This window comes from Malus domestica, chromosome 15 (genome assembly GCF_042453785.1).
Source record: "Malus domestica chromosome 15, GDT2T_hap1".
NCBI lineage: Eukaryota > Viridiplantae > Streptophyta > Magnoliopsida > Rosales > Rosaceae > Malus > Malus domestica.
Genome location: NC_091675.1, coordinates 5,254,015 through 5,267,774, shown reverse-complemented (window position 1 = coordinate 5,267,774; position 13,760 = coordinate 5,254,015). Strand labels below are relative to the sequence as shown.

At 39.8% G+C, this 13,760-nt stretch overlaps 2 protein-coding genes across 2 annotated transcripts; both read left to right on the top strand.

Annotated features, from left to right (window-relative positions):
• The first annotated feature begins 2,192 nt into the window (after window positions 1–2,192).
• On the top strand, window positions 2,193–4,110 carry LOC103455945 (uncharacterized protein At4g06744-like). Its single transcript, XM_008395556.4, has one exon. The coding sequence runs from the start codon at window positions 2,540–2,542 to the stop codon at window positions 3,926–3,928; it is 1,389 nt and encodes a 462-aa protein (XP_008393778.2). The 5' UTR covers window positions 2,193–2,539; the 3' UTR covers window positions 3,929–4,110.
• Window positions 4,111–10,062: 5,952 nt separating this feature from the next.
• On the top strand, window positions 10,063–12,991 carry LOC103415433 (probable inactive receptor kinase At5g67200). Its single transcript, XM_008353768.4, has 2 exons — window positions 10,063–11,646; window positions 12,286–12,991. The coding sequence occupies exons 1-2, from the start codon at window positions 10,248–10,250 to the stop codon at window positions 12,903–12,905; spliced, it is 2,019 nt and encodes a 672-aa protein (XP_008351990.2). The 5' UTR covers window positions 10,063–10,247; the 3' UTR covers window positions 12,906–12,991.
• Window positions 12,992–13,760: the final 769 nt, after the last annotated feature.

The window sequence follows — 13,760 nt, the reverse complement described above, 5'->3', positions numbered from 1 at the left end:
TTCCAATTCCCACTAATATCTTTTCATTAACTTTATCTTTATTTATTTATTTTTTTTTTGTGATATTGAGAGTCAGCCAATGCATGGGCATTTTATAAGTTTTGCATTTGTTTATATGGAGGAGTGATGGTGGGACTTAGACAAGTTTGAGTCCTAATTTAGTACTGGTGAGGGAGCTAGGGAGCGAAAGGACTTTGAGCCTCGTATGGTATGGAGGACTAATTTGGATTGTGACGCGTTTATCAAACGGGATAAAAGTGAAATGCAATGAAATCGTACATCTTTTAAAGTATTTCAGCATTTACTAATATTTGGGAAATTAAAAAAGGGAATGGGTAGAGTCCACTTAATATCAGTATTCGAATTCCTAATTTACTTGGAATTGAGTACCTAAATGGAGGTGAACTTTTCACGAGACGCAGAATTAATGGCGAGAGGAGTGATAAGTTGTTTAATTTCAAAGCAAGCTTAATTCCAACACTAATTGTTCAATTAAGAGTTAACTTTGCACGCATTGGAAGTCTTTCCAGTTCCAAATGTGGAGAGATGAGTGATACGTTTCATGCTATGATTGGGTGGCACAGGACTTTGCAAGGATTTTTAAGGCGGCGGGAGGAATGGGGAATTTTCCTTGTGAATCAAGTTGGAAGCAGAGGGTGTACGAGCAACCTTGCTTGCTTGCTTCGATAGAGGGTTTGATGTGATTCAAGTGGAAACGGATTCTAAGGAGCTTGTGGATATGATCAATGAAACAACAGAACTAAACGTTGTTATTTAAAGTCTTCTCTTTGACATTAAGTGTGTGCAAATGCAATTGATGTCAATATAGTTTATTTTTGGTCCTCGCAGTTGTAATAGGGCAGCACATCTAGTGACTTAGTTTGTCTCGTATAGGTGGTGTTCATACATGGGATGCTTTTGAACCAAAGTGGTTGTTGTTCAATACTCTGGCTTTCGATGTAAACATTGCACTTCGAGTTTAATAATACTTATCTTTCGAAAAAAAAAGGTATGCATGACATCTTCAATTATGCATGAGAAATCCCTTTAAATTAGGAGATATTTTTTAGTGTTTTCAAAACACAAAGTTATGCACCACGTGATATAATACAACTGAAACGACACTGAAAAATATAATTATCTACTTATTATGACACACAGTATTCTGAATGCATGAAAAAATCTCTCATAAACTAGGTTGTTGAAGATTCAAACCAATCCGGGTAAACAGACATATTCAATCCCATTTAATTGTTTGGATGGTGAATTGGATTCCATCACTAAATCCAAAACTGAGATTATTAGTCCTCTTCATCAGTTACATGGCATATTTTCTCCTCTCTTTATTTCCCTCTTTTGGGTTTTTGGTCATGCAAAATTTCTGCTGCACGGCCCAGAAGAAGCCCAGAAAAATACTGGTCCATGTTTCAAATAACATTGGGCTTAGTTATTAATGATCCAAGTCCAAACCTAGACAAACTTTTTCATCTTAAAAATGGGATCAGTCGGTGGCTTCGTCACGGTAGTCCAACCTTTTAAGGGTTGAGAAGACTCACATAAGCATTTCAACATATCTTTGGCCACCATCGTATGATTCACTAGCGTCAAAAATCGAACCCAAAATGTGCAATGTAGAATAAGGGCCTAGAATTCATCTCCACGATGAGTAACGCATGATGACAATTGACACATCACATAATTCACAAATTTGATATAAAAAATTAGTCTCCTTAAGATTACTCAGTGAATAAATAAACAAATTGGTGTCCATTTTCATCCAGAATTCAGAGTTTCAATATTATTGACATAATGAAGCATTAGCCCCCACCAAAGGTAATGGATGTCGGTAGGTCAATGGATTTATAAACCCGCTGCTGCCCCTCAAGATCCACAAAAAGTATCGGTTGAAACTGAGAATTCACACCACCCTGCCTCGCTCGTCAAGTGACGTACAATCTACAAGAAAATAACGAAAGAAACAAAACCCAGCTGTACATTTAGATTTAAACATTTAACAACGAACACGGTGGAGGTCCAGCAACATTGACTTCTCAAGCATCTGCTTTGGCATTATTCTGTATCTTTTTGACGGCAGTGGACTGAGGGTCCGGGAAGATCTTGCCATGTTTACTGGTCTGATCGAAACTTTAAGATGAAGTCTCTGCAGAGTTAATTAAAATAATTTCCATGGGACTCTTATATTTTGATTTCTCAACTCTTTTCATTTTAAATGTGTGAAATTAATTCAATATAAAAGTATGACACTTGGAAAGAAAGTCTCTAAAGTGTTGAATTAGTGCTTCATTGAGCCACCCAATCATGAATCATCCACTTATTTTTTGGATATTTTTTTTTTCAATTTAAATTAAATTATGAGTTACGAAAAAAATCAGTAATTACGGTTTAGTAAAAAAAGAAAAAAAATTATGAATTATGAAAAAGTGTGTATAATTTGGCATTAAAACCCCATCAGCGAGTGTCTTGTTCGATTTGGTCTAGCATAAGAAAATCATAGCCTTTTCTTATCTCTGTGGAAAGAATGAGAAGCTCTGATTCCACCAAAGCTCTAGTTTCATTCTCAACCTTCTTTTTTCTTCTATCCTATCTTTGTATTCCTAGTTGTGTAGCAGTAGCATTCTCGTTGCATGAAAATTCTTCTCCCGTAACAAACTATTCCAACAGACAAACCCTCGAGTTCGATTTAGGTGGCCACCGCAGAAGAGGCAGCGGACACAGAAGCCACCAAAAGCACAAAACCCCACCAGCAGCACCACCACCACCACCGGTACCACCACCACAAGTACCACTACGGCCGCCACAAGCACCTCCTCCTACAAAATTGCCAGACAACCAACTTGTATTTGCAGACCAAAGGCTCAAAATAGTCTACCCAATTATCCAAAACTTCAAGTCCCTTATCACCTCAGATCCACTAAACATCACAAAAACGTGGGTGGGATCCAACATATGCAGTTACAAAGGCTTCTACTGTGACAGCCCTCCAAACAACAGCTCCGCCATTGCCCTCGCCTCGATCGACTTCAACGGATTCCAACTAGGGGCCCCTTCTCTCGACGGATTTCTCGACCAGCTCCCGGACATTGCCCTCTTCCATGCAAACTCCAACAATTTTTCCGGCACTGTCTCCCCCGCCATTGCCAACCTCCCCTACCTCTACGAACTCGACATAAGCAACAACCAATTCTCCGGGGCGTTTCCCTCCGCCGTTCTCGGCATGAACACCCTAGGTTTCTTGGACATAAGGTTCAATTTCTTCACTGGGGCAGTCCCACCGGAGATTTTCACTCAAGAACTTGACGCCCTATTCCTAAACAACAACAATTTCATGCAGAATCTTCCCGACAATCTCGGCAGCTCTCATATTCTCCTCCTCACCTTAGCAAACAACAAATTCACGGGCTCGATTCCATCGGGCATTTCAAAAGCTTTCGCTGCTCTGACTGAGGTTCTGCTACTGAACAACCAGCTCACAGGATGCTTGCCTTACGAAATAGGGTTGCTAAAACAGGCCTTAGTTTTAGATGTCGGAAACAACCAGTTAACCGGGCCGTTACCGTTTTCACTGGCGTGCCTCGAAAACGTGGAGCAGCTGAATTTTGCGGGTAACTTGTTGCATGGCATGGTACCTGAGGTGGTGTGTCATGAGCTGCAAAGCTTGGAGAACTTTTCGCTGTCCGATAATTACTTCACAAATGTTGGTCCGATTTGTAGAAGCTTGATCGGGAAAGGAGTGCTCGATGTTACGAACAACTGCGTTCCCGATCTTCCGTTTCAGAGACCGGTGGAGGAATGTGCGGATTTCTTTGCGCACCCAAGGTTTTGTCCCTTCATGTGGACTTATACTTACATTCCATGTAAGCCTCCTGGTTTTGGTTCTTTGTTTCCTCCATTGCCTCCTCCACCGTGACGTAGTAAATTTGTTCATCTTCTCCAAGGCTTGTGGGTGTAAAAATTTCAATGTAAACATGGTGATTCATTCTTTTCACTTATTTCAGTGTAACATAATGCATGGTACATTTAATATGAGAATTATTGAGATGTTTCCTTGATGATTTTGTAATTATAAGAAATCAGTGATTCGGGCTTTTAGCTTAGTTGGTCATCACTAGAGGATTCCAGTTTGAATCCACCCTTCCTCAATATTGTTTGTATCATTAAGAAACCAACGATTGTTGTAGCTTTTCTTTTTAATTTTTATTGGATGAAAGGATAGGACAAGACAAGACACTTATCTGCATAGGATATCCATTATTTATTAAATGGCGTAATCTCAATTATTTGTGGATAATAACATTTCAATAGCAAAATATCCAAGTGTGACATTATTGATACAAAACAATCATTTGTTAAAGGATGGAGGTCCTTCAGAGAGCATTTCTATATAACCCACTTTGTCGCTGCAAGAAAAGTGATTATTAGGTGTGGTCAACTAGGGGCAAATGGAAGAATTCGCCTCTATTAATAAGATATTAGATGCATAAATAGTATTTGCCCCTATTAGTTCTATTAGGGGCGTTTAAATCAGCCCTTAATATGGGAACAATTTACAGCTGTTAATTTTAATAACTACAAGGGGAAACAACCGTCCTTATTGTCAATAAGATTTAATTATTTAATACCCTCATCCTAATACCTTATCAATCGCCACTTTCTCTAACTGTTTATTTTTTGTTTTATTTTAATTTCTATCGTTTAAATGTATCAGCACCTAACCCTAGGTCGGATATGCATTATCTCTTCCTATATTAATTGTTTTTCTCTCTTGTGCTGTTTATTCACTCTATCAAGTATCAATAGCTTTCTCTCTTCTCCTTCTCTTTGTTCTTTCCCTTCATTTTTCGTTCTCCCTTTTTCTTTATTTCTTAATGCTTGTCATTGGTGGATTGAAATCAAGATAAAGAGATCATTACGGATTGAGAAAGTTTAAAACTTCGATTGATTTCTAAAGTTTATTATTCTTTCTTTTCTCTTGTTCTGCAACATTCATACAAGTATTAATTTTCATTATTTTTCTTTACCCAGTTATTTTGTGCGATTACGTTATGAACTTGTTTGGGTCCAAAATATTGATGTGGGCCGAGCTAGGAGTTATTCTCGGCCCGACAAGATGTTTCTAGAATCATCGCGAATTTTAGTTATTATGGGTCGCTTGGTTAAGTTCGGCCGAGTCGTAGTATGAGGCGGATTGATGGGTAAGTCGAATTGTAGTATAACAAGAAGTCTCAATGGGATGAGGATGCTGAGATTTGAGAAGTGAATGTGACCGGATAAAGTGGTTGGTTCAAAGCCCTAATGGAGGCAGGATTGGCCGAGATCTGGTTGGATTAGGTTAAGGAATCCTAACCCGAGTATAGTTTTGGTTCGGCCATGATAAGATTGGCTGCTATAAATAAGAAGGGGGTGCATCATTCTAGCCCCTCCAACTCAACACATAAACTGCCATGTGCAAACTATCGCTCTACACGAAACCTCTCAACAACCTTGAGATTTTTATTTTCTTTTTCGCCAACACATCTTCAATTTGGATAAACAACGCTGTTGTCGTAGACTCAACCCATCGCGGAGCACCTTCAGATTGGATAAACAGCACTGCTTCGAGGCCGACTAATTATCTATCCAAGTCTCGGTCGAGAATGATTTTCAAATCCTTATTGGCAGAGGTCATCTCACTAGCCTTATCAGCGAAGTGAGGTGTTACAGATTACTGGGCTTGGCGCATTGAATGCCGAGTTGTTTTATAATTAGATATTCACAAGTAAGTTTTAGAGTTCGGCATTCTGATGGTCGAACCACATTCACCATCAAGACATACATCTTTTTTGAGTACTTGTGTCCGTATAGTTTGGTGTCAGTTCGGCGTGCTTATACTCTTACGAATATAATCCCCATGATTGAACCCGACACCGACGATCCGTGAACTTCGCAAGACTAGCAGCCTTGTCTTCAGGCTCTAGAACCCGAAGGCCGAGACATGTTCCTTCATAAGCCGCAGTTGCAAGATCAAGAAGTTAGCAGTGCGCTCAACGCAACATCAATAAATTTTACTCCCTGGCCAAGCTTGGTCATCAAGTTGGCATGCCCCGTACATAACTGAAGGATGTAGTTAGCTTATTAATTATTCGGCTTGCGCACCACGTAGGCTTGGTAGTTTTTAGGATCAGCAGAAGTTACAGAACCCAACTTGTCTCTATTTGAGTTTGAGCTTTCTCTTTTGTTTTTATATGTTCTGTAGGTTTTGTTTTGTATTCGATTTGGAAAGGAAGGCAGTATTCGAGTACGTATTTTTATTTTAGGGAAAATTTGTAACAATTATTATGATCTTGTGTTTTGTGTTTACAGGGAAGATGGAACACATACTTTTCATATGCATCAAGGGGAGATTGAAGACAGACTTTTAATCATACTATGTGTTTGAATCAAGGGATTAAGTCTTTGATTAGATTTAGATTTGGAGAGAACATTTAGAGAACCTTATGTACTGAGGTGGATTTGTATGTATTCATTGTACTCCAATCATGTAACATTTGTATCTAATAAATTGAAGAATGTAACTTTAATATTAATTTGTTGGCAATAGTTCTTGTTTCTTCATTTGGGTTGGTGATAAGATTAGTTTTGAATAATAATTTTCGAAGAACTGAAAAGAATTATAAATATACTTGACTTTGAAAATGTGAGAATACGTATCAAATAATTAATGGTGGAATGGAAATCGTTTCTCAATTAAAGCAATTTCCAAAATGCAATATGACAAATAAAAATGCGTTGTTATTAATAATCGCCCCTAAAGCTTTCAACATTTGCACCTAATTTTTTTTCCACGCCACACTTGCCTACATAGCATAATAACTATTAGGGGTAGAAATATGTACCCTTTCGTCTCTATTTATCAATAGCAACGTCTTTTTTAGGTGCAAATTTAATATCCACCCCTTCTTACTATTAGGTGAAGAAATCTTCATTTTTTGCCCCTATTTTTAACTAATAGATGCAAATGTTCTAGCCTCTACTTGTTCTAAGTTTTGTAGTGTGTGCGGTTTTAAAGATCGGAGCATAGTATGCACCGTTGGATCCTTAGCCATTAAATCCTTGACCACACATCTAGCCGTTCATTCATCTAGTCCATTCAGAATTTTCACACTTTGTGACAAGTTAAAAATCGAAGTTAGTGGGGAAGGACAAACGCAAAAGAAGAGAAAGGTGCTTGCTTTATCAAAAACTAAGGTATGGTCCCAAAAAATTGTCCACAGAGAAAGAAAAGGGTGCTTTGCCTCTGTTACAATCGTAGAAGAACCTGCAAATTTAAGTCTTGAAGGCCTTTTGGCAATGTCACTTTCTAGGGACACCTTTTTCATGAGCCAAGTGCTTGGTAGGTAGGAAATGTCCCCTGTGCCCTAGTTGAGTGAGTGAGGTAAGGCAGACGGTTAGATGAACTCACCACCAATTATATATATATTGGAATTTAAAATTTGGTAACTTTTGTAAGTATCTATCGTTAAATTACTATTTATCTGTTAATGGAGACTTGGAGAGCTGCACTGGATGCAGCAAGTGGGAAGCAAAAGAAGTGTACCAAGTGGAACTAGCCACTAAACATCTACTGTTTGATTTGGCTGTCCCAGTTATTCAAATCTCTCCTGCTTTTAGACGGCCATGGAGGCCTTGGGACATGATCTCAACTACCCGGCTCGTTGTACACTTTGGTGTATGCTTGCCGTCGAGTTTTACTTATAAAAAACAAATGGTTACAAGATGACGGATGGAATGATGCAAATTTGGAAGTGGTTGGAAACCAATATGGAACTGAGAATCTCTTTTTATTATCAATGGGGAGGGGCACTACTCAAAAAAGTCGTGGGGGATAAGGATGGAAAATACTCAAATGTTGCTTGGTTTACAGGGGGCGGTGGCAGTGGCACGGCACTTCAAAGCTCCACACCAAAATCCTAATATTTTACAATTCAGTATTTATTCACATGTTAAAAAATAAAATACAAAATGCTGAATCAGAGCAAATAGTAATCAAAAAGGGCTTTCACGAGCGCAAAAACGTGTGTAAGAAGACTTGCAACAATTAGGTTTAGGTGTTATTTTTCTTCTTAACAGCGTTTAAGTGGTTTTTCATTGTGAAAGAGAGTTTTGAGAGGAAATTTTGTGAGGAATCCTTTTTTTTTTTTTACAATAGTGGAAATTTTTTGATGGTACCTACTACTTTGGGTTGAGTAACCAATGATCATTTGGTCCATAGACATTAGCCTGATTATTATTAGAGGTGCTTTAGTTCAAAACTTATGTACACAATTGTTGAATTTAGACTACGTTTGGATGACAAATTTGCAAGTACCAAGAGATTTAGATATGTAATTAGAATTGACTATAGATGACTTCAATTTTTTTTTAACAAATTAATGATATTATCTATACTAAAGGGGAGAGCAGTGGGTTAAGCCTCACAATGTGCCAATAATAATGTAATTCAAATTCACCTTTGGCGAAAATCGAACATAATACATCTTACTTACAAGTGAAGAAGAAAACCACTAGACTGTACTATAATACTAAGTGGCTACAAATGATTTATTCTAAGTAGTCATTTTATAAATCTCTCTAAATGCATTGCATCCACTCATTTCTTAATCCCTACCTCTAATCTTTTGTAGTTCATTTTTAATTATATTTAGCATAAGTTTGTTGGTAATGGCAAATCGCCCGTTCAAATGAAACAGAGAAAAGATGTATAGTCTGGAAAGGAAGCCCAACACGACTAGTCCATCACTTGTGGTAATTAGGCCCAAATAATCGTGATTCTAAACTTGGGCCGACACATCCAACGTAGCATCTGGGCCTATTTACGAAGGCATTGGGCCCCCTTGTAAAGAAGAAAGAAATACGACTACTAAGGTGTCCCGCAAAATCGAAGCAAAATGCTTCCTCCTTGTAATTCACGGACAATGCTATTCAATCACATGACATTGATTTCACTTTCTTTTTAAGGACACTACTAGACTAGACTCATGGGGTCCGTGTATAAACAATATCCATTTTGTTTTGTTTTGTTTTCTTCGGAGGTGGATTGTTTGCCCTCCCATTTCCATACTCTTTTCATCCTCTCCTGTTTTGTGTGGTCACGGTTAAACCACGTTAACATAAAACAGGAGGGGATGAGAAGAGTATGGAAATGGGAAGGCAGACAAACCACCTCCGTTTTCTTCTCATGTAGAAAGTGACATCTATCTGTATTTTTTTTCTCAGTCTCGTCTCACATAATTTAATAAATCAAACGAAAATAAAGATTATAAACAAATTAGAGTGCTGAAGAGAAAAAAACGAGAGTGTGAAAATCAAGGATCAAATGATGAATGAACGTGAACAATACTCTTCCAAATTCTTAACTTTAATTGTAACATGCTTGTTTGCCTTCCTTCTTTAGTTTTACATAAAAAAAAAAAGTTTAGAATAAAGGTTTTTTTAGCTAAAATAGTATTTGAGATTGACATAACTTTTCACTTTAGTCTCTGAGATTTAAAATCCACATAAGTAGTCTCTGACATTGCTCACCATCAATCACTTTAATAAATCAAGTGATAAAATAATAAAATATAAGAAATCATATTATGCTATGTATGGTAACATGTGAATAGAACGACATTTGAGTATACCTTCTTGTTCGCTCAATTGTGATGAATGAATTCTCGTTGTACACGTATTTTAGTCAAAGTCAGCTCGTTTTCTTAATCATTATTTAAAACTTTAGGCAAATACTTCTTGAACTTGAAATTTTTAGTGATATGTATGTATAAAATAAATTGATGTTTTATTTGTGAGTATTTTAATTGTTACCATAATCGTTAATTTGATTTTACATATAAATTGACTAGACCGTCTTTAGAGCATTTAGATAATGATTTAAAATGAGATTAAAATCGAATTCTAAGTTTCAGGAGACAAAATAAAATTAAAATCGAGTCCTAGAAAATAAAATTGAACGAACTTAGTTTTAAAGATTAAATCACGATTTTTTATTTATAGGGATTAAAGTGAGATAAAATTAGCCTCTGGCTTTGAGAACTTACTTTCACGTGACTCTGAGCTTTTGGGTCCGACACCTGCTCCTCTCAGCTCTTACATGCTTTTGTCACCTTTCTGCCCCTTCTCTCTCTTATTCTCCATGACTTCTCTGTAAATTACATACCAGAGAGACGCAGTTACACTCTGTTTCTTCTACAATGCTCAGGAAATGGCAGCTCCTTTTACTTCTTCTCTCACTCTGCACCTCCACACTTACTTCCTCTAGGCCTTCCCTCGCTCATCCATCTCTCCCACCCGACGCTCTCGCGCTCCTCGCCTTCAAATCCAAAGCGGATTTACATGACGCCCTCCCCTTCTCTTCCAACGCCACCGCCGTCCAGTCCATCTGCCGCTGGACTGGCGTCCAATGCGCCGCCCGGTACAAAATAGTTCGCCTCGTAATCAAGTCCCAGAACCTCGGCGGCATTTTCGCGCCTGACACCCTGACTCGGTTGGACCAACTCAGAGTCCTGAGTCTGCAGAACAACTCGCTTACCGGACCGGTTCCCGACCTCGCTGGATTCACTAACCTCAAAACCCTCTTCCTCGACCACAACTCCTTCTCGGGTTCCTTCCCGCCATCGCTCTCCTCCCTCTACCTCCTCCGAACCCTCGATTTGTCGTACAACAACCTCACCGGATCATTACCCGCATTTCTAATCACCGATCTGGACCGGCTGTACTACCTTCGTCTCGAATGGAACCGGTTCACTGGACCGGTCCCGGCGCTAAACCAGTCCAACCTCCAGACCTTCAATGTCTCCGGAAACAACCTCACCGGTGCAATCCCTGTCACTCCGACTCTGCTCCGGTTCGGTGCATCCTCCTTCTCTTGGAACCCCTTCCTCTGCGGCGAGATTGTGAACAAAGAATGCAACGATACGACACCCTTTTTTGGTACTACTGAAGCCCACGGAGCCCCTCCGCCAGCGAAGGCGCTCGGGCAGAGCAGTGCAGAAGATATCCAGGGCGTTGAGTTGACTCAGCCTAGTCACAAAAAGCACAGAAGAACTGCCGTCATTATTGGGTTTTCCTCCGGCGTCTTCTTCCTGATCTGCTCCCTTCTCTGTTTCGCAATGGCGGTGAAGAAACAAAGGACACCCCAAACCCGCAAAACAGTTAATTCGGCGGGACCAACCGTAACGGAGGAAACAGCGGCGGCGGTCGTGGAAATAGAAGAGGAGCTGGAGCAGAAGGTGAAGAAGGCGCAGGGGATTCAAGTGGTGAAGAGCGGGAGCCTCATGTTCTGCGCGGGAGAGCCGCAGCTGTACTCGCTGGACCAGCTGATGCGGGCTTCGGCGGAGCTGCTGGGGAAGGGGACGATCGGGAAGACGTACAAGGCGGTGCTGGACATCCGCCTGATCGCGAGCGTAAAGAGGCTCGATGCCGGGAAGCTGGGTGGGACTAGCAGAGAGGTGTTCGAGCGGCACCTGGAGTCGGTGGGTGCGCTGAGACACCCGAATCTCGTGCCGCTAAGAGCATATTTTCAGGCGAAGGACGAGCGGCTGCTCGTCTACGATTACCAGCCTAACGGCAGCGTCTTCTCCCTCGTTCACGGTAATGTTTCAATCTTTCAGTTGAGCGAGCGAGCGAGTAGCGAGCTGGTTTGACTGCTGTTTGATTCTTTTGACTATTTTGTTGATTGAGAATTTGCAGAAAATTTTCTGCAGAAGTTACAATTTTTATATAAATAATGAGAAATTTTATTTGTTAAGTTATTAACTTTGTAACGTATATATATTTTACTATTGACACATGGTGTATCACATTATGCTGGTTATATTGAAAAATTTCTCGGAAATTTGAGGGGAGGCAGATAGGAGGTTGACACGTAAGCATACTTAAATTTCACTTTCTTGAGAAATTTTTAGTTGTGATAAGAATACAAGTGGTACACGTGATTTAATAGGAATGGTGAGAAATTTTAATTTTTAAGTTATTAATATTTTAGCACATATATCCTACAATTTGTACAGTGACACGTGAGTGTACTGGTCACATTGAAAAATCTGTTCACTTTCTTTAAATACTACGTTTACGTACTTTTTGGGGTTATCATTAGAATTGGATTATTAGCACATGATTGATTGTACTATATTTGGATCGGCGCCGAGAATCTTGCTTGTGATTAAGTGCAGGAATCTGCTTAATTAATTAACCTTAAACCGAGTCCCTAATATGATTAATGCGTTGCAGGGAAATCAACAAGGGCAAGGCCGCTGCACTGGACATCCTGCTTGAAAATAGCAGAGGACGTAGCACAAGGCCTCTCCTACATCCACCAAGCATGGAAGCTCGTCCACGGCAATCTCAAGTCCTCCAACGTCCTTCTTGGCTCCAACTTCGAAGCATGTCTCACCGACTACTGCCTCTCCGTTCTCGCCACCCCTACCCCAACGTCCGAAGCGGACCCCGATTCAACTGCGTACAAAGCCCCGGAGACTCGCACCAACTCATCAAACGATCACGATCATTATCGACAACGGCGGCAACCAACTCCAAAGTCCGATGTCTATGCATTCGGGGTTTTGTTGGTGGAGCTTCTCACGGGGAAGCCTCCATCGCAACACTTAGTCTTAGCGCCGGATGATACGATGGAATGGGTGAGATCTTTGAGGGAAGATGATTGTGACGATGGGCATGATAAGATGGCAATGCTGCTGGACGTGGCGATCGCTTGCAGTTCAACTTCGCCGGAGCAGAGACCGACCATGTGGCAGGTGTTGAAGATGTTACAGGAGATTAAAGAGGAGATGATATCATCCATGGAGGAGGTTGAAAGTGAATTGAGACGAACACACATGCTAGCTAGCTAGCTAGCTAACTATTTGTAGAAAAGAAATAGATTTATCACACATGATTATGATATATTAGTTATTAATGGTCACTTTTTTCTCTGCTACATTATTTGTGATCTTTTTCCATCCGTTCACTCTTGATGAACAGTGCTGCAGAAATTGCTTTTTAGTATATAAGATATGTTTGTTGGGGGTGATAAATTATTGTGGCTGTATTTCAGATCATTCAAAAACTGTCATGTGAGAAAGTTCAACACGTGACAGTGCTCGATTGGGATGAGATGCGGTCTTACAGAATAGGAATGTATAATTGCTTGTCCGGCGTGTCCTAATTCATAAGGTAATGATAAGGACAGTGAGCTGTGTGAAAGTAATGACAGTGAGCTGTGTGAAAGTAATGTATGGAGACGGCCTAACAAGGTGTAAATTCAAATGATGAAGAGCTATTAAAGTTGAGAGAAATTAGGTGGTGACATGAATGCAGCATATGATTGTGCTTTTTAACTGGTTACATTCTTGCTATTTTTTATAAGATTCATAACGTTACGTGGACTTCACAAGTGGTGGAGTGTGAAGGCCATCATGACTTCACAATCATATTCATAACGTCACCCCTCATGTTGTTATAATTATATCAACACCCATATAATGAAGGAAATGTGAAATCGTAACACTATGTGACGTGTTTTTCGGTGGATATAAATTCCTTCACACTCACAATTAAGTGGATCCGCCCAGTTCTACCCTGGTCCCACTCAACTCGTGTTGGATTTCACACTCGAATGTATATGGATATCAAGGAGGGTCCATCTGATGACAAAAATAAAAAAGATTGTTGAAAAATGTGTATTGGACTGGAAAACGTGACAGGCC

Coding starts and splice junctions, on each gene's coding strand:
- LOC103415433 (XM_008353768.4), top strand. CDS start 10,248: ATGCTCAGGAAATGGCAGCTCCTTTTACTTCTTCTCTCACTCTGCACC. Junction 11,647..12,285: donor CGTCTTCTCCCTCGTTCACG/GTAATGTTTCAA, acceptor AATGCGTTGCAG/GGAAATCAACAAGGGCAAGG.
- LOC103455945 (XM_008395556.4), top strand. CDS start 2,540: ATGAGAAGCTCTGATTCCACCAAAGCTCTAGTTTCATTCTCAACCTTC.